Source organism: Haliotis cracherodii, unplaced genomic scaffold (genome assembly GCF_022045235.1).
Source record: "Haliotis cracherodii isolate W230 unplaced genomic scaffold, xgHalCrac1.p SCAF_2, whole genome shotgun sequence".
Classification (NCBI taxonomy): Eukaryota; Metazoa; Mollusca; class Gastropoda; order Lepetellida; family Haliotidae; genus Haliotis; species Haliotis cracherodii.
The window spans coordinates 25,006,015-25,024,192 of record NW_027266275.1 but is presented as its reverse complement, the minus strand read 5'-3'; the positions used below and the strand labels follow the sequence as shown (position 1 = coordinate 25,024,192).

The 18,178-nt window shown below is 41.5% G+C and overlaps 2 protein-coding genes across 2 annotated transcripts; both read right to left on the bottom strand.

Moving 5' to 3' along the window:
* Positions 1-4,620: 4,620 nt before the first annotated feature.
* LOC139467530 (aplysianin-A-like) lies at positions 4,621-10,428 on the bottom strand. Its single transcript, XM_071249065.1, has 5 exons — positions 10,061-10,428; positions 6,865-6,969; positions 6,128-6,349; positions 5,740-5,851; positions 4,621-5,292 (listed from the first exon to the last, which is right to left on the bottom strand). Exons 1-5 carry the CDS (start codon positions 10,426-10,428, stop codon positions 4,621-4,623), a joined length of 1,479 nt encoding a protein of 492 aa, XP_071105166.1.
* A 1,547-nt stretch (positions 10,429-11,975) lies between these two features.
* On the bottom strand, positions 11,976-18,178 carry LOC139469105 (aplysianin-A-like). The gene is made up of 7 exons (XM_071251234.1): positions 18,157-18,178; positions 17,016-17,060; positions 15,315-15,714; positions 14,168-14,272; positions 13,431-13,652; positions 13,018-13,129; positions 11,976-12,647 (listed from the first exon to the last, which is right to left on the bottom strand). Exons 1-7 carry the CDS (start codon positions 18,176-18,178, stop codon positions 11,976-11,978), a joined length of 1,578 nt encoding a protein of 525 aa, XP_071107335.1.

Here is an 18,178-nt window from a genome sequence, read left to right as displayed (position 1 = left end):
ATTCAAAGGAAATATTTGCAATGTTATTCCGTTCGTTAACATAGAGATTCCATCACAACGCCAACCACTGACATGAATCGATCAGTCACATAAATAATCGTACCTTTCAAGTGGATTTCTGAAACGAAAGTGGGGAATACCGCGGCCGCCACGTTGAAGCCCCGCATTGACTTACAGCCTTCAATGTCATTTATCAAAATAGAAAAGATATTTTTAGATGTTTTAAAAAATCATGTAACATTTATGTATATCTTTTGGAAATTAATATGACAAAGCTCCAGGATGTCAAAAGCTTCTTGGTTTTTTTAAAAGAAATATTTAACCGTTAATATACAGGTCAGTGGCACACGCATATCAAATGGGGGTCAAAGGAAGGCGGTAGCTTCAAATAGTCGCCGTTGCGAATCAATAATCTAATGCTTTATTCCAAGGTTCGAGTGATTTTTCGTGCACTGAGGTGTGGTATATTTCCCCTGATAATGAGAATTACCATGGCTAGCGATGGTTAAACACCACAGGACGTTGCATAATTGTGTCAGCGTGACCTCATGAGCGTTAGTTATCGCTGTTTGTTTGTTTGTTGTTTAACACCGCACTCAGCAATATTCCAGCTATATGATGGCGGTCTGTAAATAATCGAGTCTGGACCAGTCAATCCAGTGATTGATGTCATGAGCCTCGATCTACGCAATTGGGATACGATGACACTTGCATCAACTTGACCCTGACCACCAGATCACGTTAGTCTCTTCTTACGACAAGCATAGTCGCCTTTACGGCCATCATGGGTTGCTAAAGACCTATTCTTCCCCGGATCTTCACGGGTGCGCTATCGCTGTTAGGGATGCAGACCACAAATAACGGATACATTCTGATGACATATATTCCTCAATTACTATCTTCATTTCGATATGCATGTATCCTTTCTTTCAATATTTGTATTCGATGATGTCTTTCGATCTTTTTATGTTTGACATTTAGTTTCAATAAGGGTAAGACTGACCATTTACGATTAACACTTGGAGTATTTTCACTCTTTACAGAGGGCTGACGTGCGCTGAGAGAGATGGACATTGTGTCTGATGTCACTAATATACAACGAAACCCCGCTACCCGGACACTCAATAATCTGACATCCCCGCTTTCCGGTCGATTTCAATCTGGATCGTCAATATGTACTTTAAGTAATATTACAACGTACCCGCCATTCTTCAACACAGACATCTGTTAATCCGGACAATTTCACTTTGGACGATACCGTACGGATTAACGAGTTTCACAGTATGATTTTTCAAACAACCACGTGGCAACAGGTACAGTGAATGAGTGATGAGTTGGGTATAACAGTTTTGAACAGTATTCCAGTTATATCACGGTGTGTTAGATGGATGTGGGAGGAAAGCCTGAAGTGATGCAGGACTTTTGGTTGCTACTTTGGTATGGTGATAACAAACCTAGACACATAATCGGGACAAAACGGGATTCGAACTCATTTCGCCACTCCAAGGGACGCCACTCTGCACAGAAATTGCGATGCCTTAGACGAATTGGCCACCCGTGCCCCGACAACACACAAAACCTTTTTAAGCTGAATATTTGCACGAACCAAGTAATATTAATTTGTTCTGTCTGTAAATACAACGTATGTTGCACATATGTTTACGCAATATCAGCGCACAGGTTATTGTTTGGGAGTTTCCTCCCTTGAATCTTCTTAGAAAACATCTATATTATCCCATTTCTAATACGTGGGATATGTTCCACTTGACATTAGGCGTACATGCATACTTCAACTATTTCAAAGAAATTTCATTTTTTTAATATTCAAATGCAAAGTTAAATGGAATAATAAGTTGACCAAAGGCTTAATATTGTTCCAAAATCTACTTTCATAAAGTGGGAAGCTACCACATATATTTGAAGCATTTTGCGTCTGTGAGACACACAATAAATGTGTGAGCGAGTGAATTTGGGTTACCCCCACTTTAATCAGTCGTGTAACCCGATGTGGGAGGAAAGCCCCAAGTGATGCATGTCATGATCACTTTGGTGAAACTCACGAGTACGTGTATGCTGCTTATAAACCTAAAAATATATAATGGGCGAACCGGGATTCGAAACCCCAATCACAGGTTTCTGGCACGCTTAAGGGACGCAACTCTGCATAGTGAATTAAACGACAGGGCTCACATATCCTCCGCAAGAATGAAGCGTCCCACAAATATCCCCCATATGCAGATATTAGGTGTTTCTTCTATTCAAACTTCATTTTTGAACTTTTAATCAAGATCAAGATCATGTCAACTTTTTTAAGAATAGAAATCAATAAGTTTTGCGTTTATGGAGTTTTAAACGTAAAAACGCGAATTTAAAATCTGTACAGCGGTGTTTATGCTTATAACTCCATAAACGTAAACAACTTTTATTGAAGAGATTTTTTATAATTAAAATAAATATGTAAACAATAATAACTTGACCGACTGCTTATTTTAACAATTATTCTAAGATACTTCGCTAAAGGCGCTAACAGTTCTTTATCCTGCGAAAAGGTACACTTTTTCAGTGAGGGCATAATAGGTTCACCCCGTAATCTAACGTATCTAACGTGGGACGATCATGACGGGAGTAAGAGCAACAGTAAGCTTCCAACAGAGATTTCCTGTGGCCACGGAAAGGGTTTGGACACTTTTATTTGCTAAATGCCTTACGCTGAGCAACAGGTGTACATGCGGTTATGATACTTTTCTAGGATTGCTCTTTCCTGGTCGGAGACAGACAAAACTCATAGGGCACCAACACTGTCTCGGACAACTTGGTGGCTGCCGTGGAACGGACACAGTGGTTTGTATATGGTTTGGGATAAGCCATGAGAGACGGCATGAGAGACACCATCTTGTCATGATGTGTTCCCAAGGAATAACATTCAGTTATCCGGCAAGTATTTTCGTCAGTAAAAGTAGTTCACTGATCGATAATTGATGTGGATGCGTCATCTTGGTTGACAGGAATGATAGACCAATGTTGCTCTTACTCCGTCATGATCGCCCCACGTCAACGCCATGTCACGCCCTGTTGCTCTTACTCCGTCATGATCGCCCCACGTCAACGCCATGTCACGCCCTGTTGCTCTTACTCCGACATGATCGTCCCACGTCAACGCCATGTCACGCCCTGTTGCTCTTACTCCGTCATGATCGTCCCACGTCAACGCCATGTCACGCCCTGTGTCTCTTACTCCGTCATGATCGTCCCACGTCAACGCCATGTCACGCCCTGAGCCGTCGCCTCACGTGACTTCCAGTTGCCGGTTGCAGTATCATGTAGAGCAACCAACTAGGTAAGCTCTCCATTTCATGGCTTGCATTTGCTGCAGTCTGCTAACAGTTGTGGAAATATAATTTGCAACTTGTACGACCGAAAACACCCAACGCACATTAACCAGCAAGGCAGAACTTCGAAGAGTGAGTGCGTGAGCATGGTTTTACGCCGCTTTGAGCAATATTCCAGCAATATCACAATCTCATTAAAATCATATCTTAGTTCTCGCTATCGCCAAACAAAGATCTGAGGACATCCCATTACGGGTCAAGTCAGAACGACCTTTCGCGAACTTTGTCCGACCACTATAATGACTAACAAGAAGTCGACATCAGCCAATGAGAAAGCAAATTTCTCGAGCTTTACGGCACTCGTTTCAACCTCGCCCCAATTATGTTTCTAGGTTTGTCAGCACCATACTCGTGCTCGTGGGTTTCACCGAAGTGGTAAACGTCTAAGACCTGCATCACTTCGGGCTTTCCTCCCACATTAAGCTGACACGCCGTGATGTTACTGGAATACTGTTAAAAGCGGCGCTAAACCCAACTCACTCACTCACTTTACTCATGATCTCTTGTGAGTCTCTACTCATGATCACTTGTGAGTCTATACTCAGGATCTCTTGTGAGTTTCTACTCAGGATCTCTTGTGAGTTTCTACTCACATCTCGTAAATCTCTACTCATGATCTCTTGTGAGTTTCTACTCATGATCTCTTGTGAGTCTCCATTCATGATCTCTTGTGAGTTTCTACTCAGGATCTCTTGTGAGTTTCTACTCACATCTCCTGAATCTCTACTCATGATCTCTTGTGATTTGCTACTTATGATCTCTTGTGAGTCAATATACTCAGGATCTCTTGTGAGTCTTTATTCAGGATCTCTTATGAATGAAGTAAAATCAATGTTACCAACACGACTATGACCAATCGTTTGACATTTTCACTGCGTTTCAAAAGGTAAGGTTTAGTGCACACAGTTGTCGACTTGGAAGCTAGTTCACTGTAAGCTATTATCAGTGGATGCACTGAAGGACGGACAGTGACAAATGGTTCATATTTCTGCTGATTTTCAACTGGTAAATTCGAAGACGTAAAATGCATCCCAAATATGTTTGTTTGGACTGATCAGAATGTATAGTACTGTTATTTCATCTTTCATACATATTCTATTATTAACTAGTGATGATTTAATGAATCCACATCAGTGAATAATGCAGTAAAGTAAGTGAAGAAAATAATAAAAATAACCGCAAACGAAGCAGGTCTATTTCCTAGACACCGTGGCCATGTTTGACCATCATGCTACAGATAACGTCTGACAGTGAGGTCAACAGCTCTCAATGCTGCCTCAGACCAACTCTGAAGTTTATTCGGCCACCAAGAACCCGACACATGGAAGACATCATGGTCAGGAAATGGCTTCAGCATGTAATCCCGGGTTTGTTCCATATTAAATCCAGGTTTGTAGAAATGCCAAGACGCCTTATATGGGTATGTGTCCCAGAGTTGCATGGCCCCGCCTACAGATGGAGGGATATCTGCCTCGGGTATTCTGTACAGCCTGCTCATGTAGGTGTGTATCCTTTTCCGTACCTCAGTGGTGACTCTCTGTGCTCCTGGCATACTTCCATATATGGTGCTGCCTTGGTTCTGAAGTTCCCTCCAGCTAGCGACACTAGCTGATCCGTCGCTATAAGAAGGGAGGTGGATATAATAGCCATTGCTGCCCCTTCGCCAGTCGTAGGTGAACTTGCTTGGCAGATCGCAGCGTCCATGCGTGATGTTTGCGTTTCCTTTTTTCCACCACTGATTCTGGTAGGCAAGAAATATTTTCTGAGCCTGCACTTGACGTACAGAGTTAACCTGGCGGCGGAATTCTTTGCTGAGTCTGTAAGGAGCGAAATTCACCTTTTCCACACAGTCCTTCTGTACACCTAAGACCACTTTTCTGGCACAGACATATCTCTCTGGACTCTGAAATAGTGAGTGATTTAACGTTGTAAAATAACGCAGTCGGCAATACTTCCGGTCTATCACATCGGCCAGTAAATAATCGAGTCGAGTGGAAAATTTGTTCCCAGTAAAACAGGGAAAAAAACAAACCAAGAGACTGTTTCCAGGACAAGCAGGATCTCATGAACAAAATGTGTTGTGAATAAACCCCTGATTCACATCACAGAACACAGAATGCGTGTGTTGGAGTAGTGACGGGGAACACATCATTTCTCGAACTGCATTCAAGGTGATTGAGAAAAGGACACACACAGTCAAATATATATAAGTGAAATTATTGTATATCTTAGATACAGTGTTTTTTTAGGTGACTGAGAAAAGGACACACACAGTCAAATATATATAAGCGAAATTTAGTTTATATCTTAGATACAGCGTTTGTTTAGCAAATGAAAAATCTCACTTCACCTTAGTGGGTGTAGTGTACCCATCAACGGTCTGGGTGCAGCGGAATATCAGCTTGTAGTTGCCACGGCGTCCTCGTATAGAGACCAGCTGATGATTTAGGTGAATCGAATGTCTGAAATATGAAATACGAAACTAAGGACCTTTTAATCTCAGAGAGACTATAGTCACTGTTTCACCAAGAAATATTAAATACTGCCAGTTTTACTTTACCTTACACTGGGTAGTTTTACTTTATCTTACACTGGACAGCATCGTTTTACCTTACACTGGACAATTTTGCTTTCTTGCCATACTGTGGAAAGTATTACTTTACCTTACACTGAATAACAATACTTTACCTTACACTGCACATTATTGCTTCACCTTACACTGGTTAGTATTCCTTTACCTTACACTGGACAGTAAGTATCTGGTGAGGAGTCTTTTAGGCACCTGATCCATGCCATTATCCACAGTCTTCAGGTCAGCGAACGAATCTACACCACCGTATTCCAGGAATATGAGCCCTATCAACGCCCCAAATCTCCCAGTAGCGTGGTCCCAGACAAGAGCATCGTGTAGATAGTTATAGGCTTCTCTGCTGGCATAACGGGCTAAAAATTCGTCCATTCTAAAACAGACATATATCACAAACATTAAACATGCACAAACGTCCCCGAAGATCCGGTTTAGAATAGGTCTAGAACAGGCGACTATGCTTGTCATAAGATGCGACTGACGGGGTTGGGTGGTCAGCCTTACTGACTTGGTTGATGCACGTCATCGTATCCCAACTGCGTAGACCGATGCTCATAACGTCAATCACTGGATTGTCTTGTCCAGACTCGATTATTTACAGATCGCCGTCATATAGCTGGAATATTGCTGAGTGCGACGTAACACAAACAAACATGTACAAACACGTGACCACCACCCATGTTTTACACAGGTACCTACGCTCTATCACTGTTTTTACACAATGCTTCTGAGATATGCGGACAGATTAGAATTCAAATAACATAAATGACTCAGGAAGGTAGTCTTTTTAACACAGGCATATATCTGCCATCTCACGATTTGGAAAAATGAATCATGACAGATCTATTTTGAACATAAATCTTGTATACATATTCTGTGTTTACATACGTGATTGTATACAGTGGAAGGCCGTCAGTCGTGTGTATCTTATATATCTCTGATTCTGAAGGATAGGCATCAACGCTCATGTTGGTGTTCGCAGTGTACAGCCGCCTGGAGGATAGCATGAGAAGTAACAGGGTAAATATACTGTGTATCATACTCTTACAGCACTGCAAATAGCGAAGTGAGACTAACATTTGTATTATGATAATTCCGTAACACTGCAGAATAACTAGCTTCATTCAAAATATAGTGTTTTACAAGTTTGGAAATATATATCGCAAACCATCTGGGTTTGCTTGTGATGAATAATGACATATGCGATCATCAGCAACAGTACGGTGGGATGCCGATCTGTATTTTGAAATATACTCTTTCAAATAACTGGGTCCTGGCAAAACTACAAATCTGAATACTGATATCACATGGTTAACTTTGCTTTCGAGTGAGCTAAATTCTACACGTACAGAAACCTGGGGACATTAATGAAGAGCTCAGAGACATGACATAAGGGCCAATGTCATGCGGAGTCTGTTTTGAGAAAAGTGATGAAAACCATAACAATATGCATGCTTATGCAACATTTCTTATTCACCGACCAATTCCTAAACTTTAACACATTCCGAAAGTAGACATATTACTGTTGCTATAAAAACATTCAAAAAAGGAAATTAACTTACGTTTTTAATTTGTGTAAGGGTAAAAGGGCCAATGTATTTTGGCCCTTTTTACCTTCAGGCATTTGCATGGGATTTAACATATGAGATTGATAAAACTACTACTGAAAGTATAAACACTATTAAAGCTCTTTTACATTATTTAAACTAATGCCAACTGTGTTGAAACAGTTGAAACATAATTATAATAATCCCGTTAGTCTCTTCTTACGACAAGCATAGTCGCCTTTACGGCCATCATGGGTTGCTAAAGACCTATTCTTTCCCGGATCTTCACAGTTGCGCTATCGCTGTTAGGGATGCAGACCACAAATAACGGATACATTCTGATGACATATATTCCTCAATTACTATCTTCATTTCGATATGCATGTATCCTTTCTTTCCATATTTGTTCATTTGTATTCGATGATGTCTTTCGATCTTTTTATGTTTGACATTTAGTTTCAATAAGGGTAAGACTGACCATTTACGATTAACACTTGGAGTATTTTCACTCTTTACAGAGGGCTGACGTGCGCTGAGAGAGATGGACATTGTGTCTGATGTCACTAATATACAACGAAACCCCGCTAACCGGACACCCAATAATCTGATATCCCCGCTTTCCGGTCGATTTCAATCTGGATCGTCAATATGTACTTTAAGTAATATTACAACGTACCCGCCATTCTTCAACACAGACATCTGTAAATCCGGACAATTTCACTTTGGACGATACCGTACGGATTAACGAGTTTCACAGTATGATTTTTCAAACAACCACGTGGCAACAGGTACAGTGAATGAGTGATGAGTTGGGTATAACCGTTTTGAACAGTATTCCAGTTATATCACGGCGTGTTAGATGGATGTGGGAGGAAAGCCTGAAGTGATGCAGGACTTTTGGTTGCTACTTTGGTATGGTGATAACAAACCTAGACACATAATCGGGACAAAACGGGATTCGAACTCATTTCGCCACTCCAAGGGACGCCACTCTGCACAGAAATTGCGATGCCTTAGACGAATTGGCCACCCGTGCCCCGACAACACACAAAACCTTTTTAAGCTGAGTATTTGCACGAACCAAGTAATATTGATTTGTTCTGTCTGTGAATACGACGTATGTTGCACATATGTTTACGCAATATCAGCGCACAGGTTATTGTTTGGCTAGGGTGGTTGGAGTTTCCTCCCTTGAATCTTCTTAGAAAACATCTATATTATCCCATTTCTAATACGTGGGATATGTTCCACTTCACATTAAGAGTACATGCATACTTCAACTATTTCAAAGAAATTTCATTTTTTTAATATTCAAATGCAAAGTTAAATGGAATAATAAGTTGACCAAAGGCTTAATATTGTTCCAAAATCTACTTTCATAAAGTGGGAAGCTACCACATATATTTGAAGCATTTTGCGTCTGTGAGACACACAATAAATGTGTGAGCGAGTGAATTTGGGTTACCCCCACTTTAATCAGTCGTGTAACCCGATGTGGGAGGAAAGCCCCAAGTGATGCATGTCATGATCACTTTGGTGAAACTCACGAGTACGTGTATGCTGCTTATAAACCTAAAAATATATAATGGGCGAACCGGGATTCGAAACCCCAATCACAGGTTTCTGGCACGCTTAAGGGACGCAACTCTGCATAGTGAATTAAACGACAGGGCTCACATATCCTCCGCAAGAATGAAGCGTCCCACAAATATCCCCCATATGCAGATATTAGGTGTTTCTTCTATTCAAACTTCATTTTTGAACTTTTAATCAAGATCAAGATCATGTCAACTTTTTTAAGAATAGAAATCAATAAGTTTTGCGTTTATGGAGTTTTAAACGTAAAAACGCGAATTTAAAATCTGTACAGCGGTGTTTATGCTTATAACTCCATAAACGTAAACAACTTTTATTGAAGAGATTTTTTATAATTAAAATAAATATGTAAACAATAATAACTTGACCGACTGCTTATTTTAACAATTATTCTAAGATACTTCGCTAGAGGCGCTAACAGTTCTTTATCCTGCGAAAAGGTACACTTTTTCAGTGACGGCATAATAGGTTCACCCCGTAATCTAACGTATCTAACGTGGGACGATCATGACGGGAGTAAGAGCAACAGTAAGCTTCCAACAGAGATTTCCTGTGGCCACGGAAAGGGTTTGGACACTTTTATTTGCTAAATGCCTTACACTGAGCAACAGGTGTACATGCGGTTATGATACTTTTCTAGGATTGCTCTTTCCTGGTCGGAGACAGACAAAACTCATAGGGCACCAACACTGTCTCGGACAACTTGGTGGCTGCCGTGGAACGGACACAGTGGTTTGTATATGGTTTGGGATAAGCCATGAGAGACGGCATGAGAGACACCATCTTGTCATGATGTGTTCCCAAGGAATAACATTCAGTTATCCGGCAAGTATTTTCGTCAGTAAAAGTAGTTCACTGATCGATAATTGATGTGGATGCGTCATCTTGGTTGACAGGAATGATAGACCAATGTTGCTCTTACTCCGTCATGATCGCCCCACGTCAACGCCATGTCACGCCCTGTTGCTCTTACTCCGTCATGATCGTCCCACGTCAACGCCATGTCACGCCCTGTTGCTCTTACTCCGTCATGATCGTCCCACGTCAACGCCATGTCACGCCCTGTTGCTCTTACTCCGTCATGATCGCCCCACGTCAACGCCATGTCACGCCCTGTTGCTCTTACTCCGTCATGATCGCCCCACGTCAACGCCATGTCACGCCCTGTTGCTCTTACTCCGTCATGATCGTCCCACGTCAACGCCATGTCACGCCCTGTTGCTCTTACTCCGTCATGATCGTCCCACGTCAACGCCATGTCACGCCCTGTTGCTCTTACTCCGTCATGATCGTCCCACGTCAACGCCATGTCACGCCCTGAGCCGTCGCCTCACGTGACTTCCAGTTGCCGGTTGCAGTATCATGTAGAGCAACCAACTAGGTAAGCTCTCCATTTCATGGCTTGCATTTGCTGCAGTCTGCTAACAGTTGTGGAAATATAATTTGCAACTTGTACGACCGAAAACACCCAACGCACATTAACCAGCAAGGCAGAACTTCGAAGAGTGAGTGCGTGAGCATGGTTTTACGCCGCTTTGAGCAATATTCCAGCAATATCACAATCTCATTAAAATCATATCTTAGTTCTCGCTATCGCCAAACAAAGATCTGAGGACATCCCATTACGGGTCAAGTCAGAACGACCTTTCGCGAACTTTGTCCGACCACTATAATGACTAACAAGAAGTCGACATCAGCCAATGAGAAAGCGAATTTCTCGAGCTTTACGGCACTCGTTTCAACCTCGCCCCAATTATGTTTCTAGGTTTGTCAGCACCATACCCGTGCTCGTGGGTTTCACCGAAGTGGTAAACGTCTAAGACCTGCATCACTTCGGACTTTCCTCCCACATTAAGCTGACACGCCGTGATGTTACTGGAATACTGTTAAAAGCGGCGCTAAACCCAACTCACTCACTCACTTTACTCATGATCTCTTGTGAGTCTCTACTCATGATCACTTGTGAGTCTATACGCAGGATCTCTTGTGAGTTTCTACTCAGGATTTCTTGTGAGTTTCTACTCACATCTCGTAAATCTCTACTCATGATCTCTTGTGAGTTTCTACTCAGGATCTCTTGTGAGTTTCTACTCACATCTCGTAAATCTCTACTCATGATCTCTTGTGAGTTTCTACTCATGATCTCTTGTGAGTCTCCATTCATGATCTCTTGTGAGTTTCTACTCAGGATCTCTTGTGAGTTTCTACTCACATCTCCTGAATCTCTACTCATGATCTCTTGTGATTTGCTACTTATGATCTCTTGTGAGTCAATATACTCAGGATCTCTTGTGAGTCTTTATTCAGGATCTCTTATGAATGAAGTAAAATCAATGTTACCAACTTGACTATGACCAATCGTTTGACATTTTCACTGCGTTTCAAAAGGTAAGGTTTAGTGCACACAGTTGTCGACTTGGAAGCTAGTTCACTGTAAGCTATCACTTCGGACTTTCCTCCCACATTAAGCTGACACGCCGTGATGTTACTGGAATACTGTTAAAAGCGGCGCTAAACCCAATTTACACACAGTTGTCGACTTGGAAGCTAGTTACTGTAAGCTATTATCAGTGGATGCACTGAAGGACGGACAGTGACAAATGGTTCATATTTCTGCTGATTTTCAACTGGTAAATTCGAAGACGTAAAATGCATCCCAAATATGTTTGTTTGGACTGATCAGAATGTATAGTACTGTTATTTCATCTTTCATACATATTCTATAATTAACTAGTGATGATTTAATGAATCCACATCAGTGAATAATGCAGTAAAGTAAGTGAAGAAAATAATAAAAATAACCGCAAACGAAGCAGGTCTATTTCCTAGACACCGTGGCCATGTTTGACCATCATGCTACAGATAACGTCTGACAGTGAGGTCAACAGCTCTCAATGCTGCCTCAGACCAACTCTGAAGTTTATTCGGCCACCAAGAACCCGACACATGGAAGACATCATGGTCAGGAAATGGCTTCAGCATGTAATCCCGGGTTTGTTCCATATTAAATCCAGGTTTGTAGAAATGCCAAGACGCCTTATATGGGTATGTGTCCCAGAGTTGCATGGCCCCGCCTACAGATGGAGGGATATCTGCCTCGGGTATTCTGTACAGCCTGCTCATGTAGGTGTGTATCCTTTTCCGTACCTCAGTGGTGACTCTCTGTGCTCCTGGCATACTTCCATATATGGTGCTGCCTTGGTTCTGAAGTTCCCTCCAGCTAGCGACACTAGCTGATCCGTCGCTATAAGAAGGGAGGTGGATATAATAGCCATTGCTGCCCCTTCGCCAGTCGTAGGTGAACTTGCTTGGCAGATCGCAGCGTCCATGCGTGATGTTTGCGTTTCCTTTTTTCCACCACTGATTCTGGTAGGCAAGAAATATTTTCTGAGCCTGCACTTGACGTACAGAGTTAACCTGGCGGCGGAATTCTTTGCTGAGTCTGTAAGGAGCGAAATTCACCTTTTCCACACAGTCCTTCTGTACACCTAAGACCACTTTTCTGGCACAGACATATCTCTCTGGACTCTGAAATAGTGAGTGATTTAACGTTGTAAAATAACGCAGTCGGCAATACTTCCGGTCTATCACATCGGCCAGTAAATAATCGAGTCGAGAGGAAAATTTGTTCCCAGTAAAACAGGGAAAAAAACAAACCAAGAGACTGTTTCCAGGACAAGCAGGATCTCATGAACAAAATGTGTTGTGAATAAACCCCTGATTCACATCACAGAACACAGAATGCGTGTGTTGGAGTAGTGACGGGGAACGCATCATTTCTCGAACTGCATTCAAGGTGATTGAGAAAAGGACACACACAGTCAAATATATATAAGTGAAATTTAGTTTATATCTTAGATACAGCGTTTGTTTAGCAAATGAAAAAAACTCACTTCACCTTAGTGGGTGTAGTGTACCCATCAACGGTCTGGGTGCAGCGGAATATCAGCTTGTAGTTGCCACGGCGTCCTCGTATAGAGACCAGCTGATGATTTAGGTGAATCGAATGTCTGAAATATGAAATACGAAACTAAGGACCTTTTAATCTCAGATAGACTATAGTCACTGTTTCACCAAGAAATATTAAATACTGCCAGTTTTACTTTACCTTACACTGGGTAGTTTTACTTTACCTTACACTGGGTAGTTTTACTTTATCTTACACTGGACAGCATCGTTTTACCTTACACTGGACAATTTTGCTTTCTTGCCATACTGTGGAAAGTATTACTTTACCTTACACTGAATAACAATACGTTACCTTACACTGCACATTATTGCTTCACCTTACACTGGTTAGTATTCCTTTACCTTACACTGGACAGTAAGTATCTGGTGAGGAGTCTTTTAGGCACCTGATCCATGCCATTATCCACAGTCTTCAGGTCAGCGAACGAATCTACACCACCGTATTCCAGGAATATGAGCCCTATCAACGCCCCAAATCTCCCAGTAGCGTGGTCCCAGACAAGAGCATCGTGTAGATAGTTATAGGCTTCTCTGCTGGCATAACGGGCTAAAAATTCGTCCATTCTAAAACAGACATATATCACAAACATTAAACATGCACAAACGTCCCCGAAGATCCGGTTTAGAATAGGTCTAGAACAGGCGACTATGCTTGTCATAAGATGCGACTGACGGGGTTGGGTGGTCAGCCTTACTGACTTGGTTGATGCACGTCATCGTATCCCAACTGCGTAGACCGATGCTCATAACGTCAATCACTGGATTGTCTTGTCCAGACTCGATTATTTACAGATCGCCGTCATATAGCTGGAATATTGCTGAGTGCGACGTAACACAAACAAACATGTACAAACACGTGACCACCACCCATGTTTTACATAGGTACCTACGCTCTATCACAGTTTCGACACAATGCTTCTGAGATATGCGGACAGATTAGAATTCAAATAACATAAATGACTCAGGAAGGTAGTCTTTTTAACTCAGACATATATCTGCCATCTCACGATTTGGATAAATGAATTATGACAGATCTATTTTGAACATAAATCTTGTATACATATTCTGTGTTTACATACGTGATTGTATACAGTGGAAGGCCGTCAGTCGTGTGTATCTTATATATCTCTGATTCTGTAGGATAGGCATCAACGCTCATGTTGGTGTTCGCAGTGTACAGCCGCCTGGAGGATAGCATGAGAAGTAACAGGGTAAATATACTGTGTATCATACTCTTACAGCACTGCAAATAGCGAAGTGAGACTAACATTTGTATTATGATAATTCTGTAACACTGCAGAATAACTAGCTTCATTCAAAATATAGTGTTTTACAAGTTTGGAAATATATATCGCAAACCATCTGGGTTTGCTTGTGATGAATAATGACATATGCGATCATCAGCAACAGTACGGTGGGATGCCGATCTGTATTTTGAAATATACTCTTTCAAATAACTGGGTCCTGGCAAAACTACAAATCTGAATACTGATATCACATGGTTAACTTTGCTTTCGAGTGAGCTAAATTCTACACGTACAGAAACCTGGGGACATTAATGAAGAGCTCAGAGCCATGACATAAGGGCCAATATCATGCGGAGTCCGTTTTGGGGTAATGAAAACCATAACAATATGCATGCTTATGCAACATTTCTTATTCACCGACCAATTCCTAAACTTTAATACATTCCGAAAGTAGACATATAACTGTTGCTATAAAAACATTCAAAAAAGGAAATTAACTTACGTTTTTAATTTGTGTAAGGGTAAAAGGGCCAATGTATTTTGGCCCTTTTTACCTTCAGGCATTTGCATGGGATTTAACATATGAGATTGATAAAACTACTACTGAAAGTATAAACACTATTAAAGCTCTTTTACATTATTTAAACTAATGCCAACTGTGTTGAAACAGTTGAAACATAGTTATAATAATGTTTCCAAACTTTCAAAATCTCTTGAACAACCAGTCTCAACTATACATGGAAATGAGAGCTAAAAAGGCCAAACTCTAGCAAAATGACTTTTTAAACTTGACTTTGTCCCTTTACAGAATTTTAAGTGGCTTTATTTAAAAAACGTATCATTGAAAACATACAATATGTTCTCTACAAGTAGACAAGAACACAAAGTTGTTATTTATGCAATAATATGCAAAAGGGCCTTAGTACATTTTGTCCCCTTTTGGCTCTAAGCTCTTCATTTAGAAACTAGAACTGCTCACCACAAAAGGTCAAGCGGCTTCAGCCTCTCTTGTGGCCTCAGATTGTATGGAGTCCGCGGACCACCAAGTTCCTCTATCCGAAGATGACGCCCACGGAGGTAATATACCGTTTCATTAGGGTTGCCAAAGTTTAAAGGGAAGTTGACAATTCTGAGTCCAAGCTGTCTTGCGGTACTCACGAGGTATGTATGTTCATTAGGTTTTAACCTCATCGCCCCGAAGTCCACGGTCGTGCCAGTTACTGTGGGGATCTGAGCAGTGAACATTCGGCCTCCAATGCGGTCAGAGTATTCAAATATGGACATCTTTAGGCCTTTATTCCTTAGACGGAAGCCTGTGTACGTGCCGGCAATACCTGCTCCAATAATGGCGACATCGAGACAGTCGTCGTCATAGTTGTCTGAAATGAGATGAGAGATTGGTTATCTTACGTGACACATGGCTGTCGGTTTCTTATTGGATGAGGCCCATACTATTATTTTCAATGTACCCCGTTAACATGTAAGGTATATATTATTTTCCCCGACCGAATTGACGAAATTTGGCATTACATTTGCAACATACCAACATATTGTATCTCGAATTAAATATATAAGACGCCATTCTCCAGATAGTTACGATTAATTTCCGAATGAAATAGTTCCAGGGGGATTAACTCTAAGTTTGTTTTCTGTCGTCTGCTATTTTTCGGTGAATGTTAAAGCATGAACGAAGTCTATAAACGCCTATCTGTGGTCATCTTCCCGAGGCAAGGCAGTTAACTGACTATAAAAGTCCAGTTTCCACCCTTGCCGAACTAGGCTGGTATTATGGATTACATTGTGGCTGGACTAACGAGTCTATTCTTAGTCCAATCAAAATCGCGCAATAAAATCGAAACCCGGTTCGTTAACTGTCATGCAGATTTCGGTTGATTGCAGGCTTTGCAAAGCATGTGCACCACCAGCTCGTTGTCAACAGATATTTTCCAAATCATTTAATGTTTTAAATAAAGATTTGATGAACTTCGCGATGTAAGACTCGTTTTTTAACAATATAGATCTCATATATCGATCAGATCGTCTTGACTGAGCGCCGCCATTTTGTTTGAAGTAAATGCAAGTGATATGATAGGTGGAATCTGATTGGTTCATTGGAGAGGCATAGAAGGGACATAAGTAGTAATAGCCACTGGTGGCGCTACGATCGAGCCCAGGAATTCCAGCCTCGTCCGGCAAGGGTGGAAACTTGGCTTTTAAGGTCAGTTAACTCTTTAGCCTCGGGGAGATGAACTGTGATATTCCTATCGATTCGGACCAAACCATGCATGCTTAAGACATACACTATAATTAGGTGTGCAATAAATTCGTTATCCACCGGTCCCTCGGGTGACAGGGGCTGGTGTACCTTTATGTTAGTAAACTGCATAACATAACCCCCAGACCGGCTGTTATCATACAGTAAACTACGGTTATAACGAACACGCTTATAACGAACTGACCGATAACGAACTTTAGTCCCGGCCATTTGATGTATATATGCTTATAACGAACTACGGTTATAACGAACTGAAATGAGTGGTCCCTTTGAGTTCGCTATAACCGTAGTTTACTGTATAATGTTTAATAGTAATTAATCAAAGGCAAAAGCCACGAATCGAGGAAATTGCTGACAATGTTACGTCACACAGGTAAAGACATGGTGAGCTACACATTGACTCACCTTGCAGCGGATCCTGCCACACGCAGCTCACCAATGGCAGTAGTACTGACAAAGAGAGGAGGCTGCACATGTGAATGTGGTGTCAAAGTGGGTGAAAGTCCCATACATCCTAACATTAGCGGGTAGAGTGCGTGAGTTGGATATAACGTAACTTTGAACTGTATAAAAGCGTGGCAGCTCAATGTGGAAAGGAATCCCGAAGTTATGCAGGATTTAGACGAAACACGTGTGTCGAATCATTATCAGTGTGAATCTGGGATTCGAACCAACACTTACCGGATCCTGGCATGCCTACGGGATGCAACCCCGCAGACTGATTGTCGGTGCCTAGAGTATTCATTACAACATATATCAGAATGGCTAAATGATCCATATTTCATAACCAAACAGTGGCTTGACAATAGTTTATCGGGGGAACGAGTGGCCGAGTCGTCTGCAGAGTTGCGTCCCTTGGGCACGCCAGAAAACCTATGATCATGGATTCATCCCAATTACGTTTCTTGTTTTGATGACGGCGGTCGCGTAGCCTAGTGGTTAAAGCGTTCCCTTGTCACGCCGAAGACACGGGTTCTGGTTTTAAAAAAGTGGTACACGTCGGAAACCTGCCTCACTTCGTGCCTTCCTCACGCATAAAACTGGCACGCCGTGAAATAACTGGTACACTGTTCAAAGGTATGTTAAAACCAATCAACTCACTTACTCACTCAACCTAATATCAATCTAGTGAAGTGCATTAGACATACATTTTACCCGACAAAAGCCAAGCCTACGTAATATCCCGTTAAAAGCCGTTTATGTTTTGACGTATCTTGCATTCAGAGTAGAATCAGCTAAGGGCCTAAAACTTGTAACCTATATTGATACTTAACCTAAAGGGACAATTATAAACGCCGCCATGTCAGTAAGAGAAGAGATTACACGGGATCGGGTGGTCAGACTCGCTGACTTGGTTGATGCATGTCATCGATCCCAATTGCGTGGATTGATGCTCATGATGTCAATCACAGGATTGTCTGCTCCAGACTCGATTATTTACAGACCGACGTCATATAGCTGGAATATTGCTGAGTGCGGCGTTAAACAACAAATAAACAAACAAACAAACATGGACATGTTTATTTTATTGAACACAAGTACTCACATAAACACAGCCGGAAATGCAT

Bases quoted from the DNA above. Each gene is read 5' to 3' on its own strand.
- LOC139467530 (XM_071249065.1), bottom strand. From the start codon at position 10,428: ATGGCGTTGACGTGGGACGATCATGACGGAGTAAGAGCAACAGGGCGT. The intron at 5,852-6,127 runs GTAAAGGAATAC...TTCATATTTCAG, and splicing joins TACTTACTGTCCAGTGTAAG to ACATTCGATTCACCTAAATC. The intron at 5,293-5,739 runs GTGAAGTGAGAT...TCACTATTTCAG, and splicing joins GGTACACTACACCCACTAAG to AGTCCAGAGAGATATGTCTG.
- LOC139469105 (XM_071251234.1), bottom strand. From the start codon at position 18,178: ATGCATTTCCGGCTGTGTTTAT. The intron at 15,715-17,015 runs GTGAGTCAATGT...ATCTCATTTCAG, and splicing joins GTGGCAGGATCCGCTGCAAG to ACAACTATGACGACGACTGT. The intron at 13,130-13,430 runs GTAAAGGAATAC...TTCATATTTCAG, and splicing joins TACTTACTGTCCAGTGTAAG to ACATTCGATTCACCTAAATC.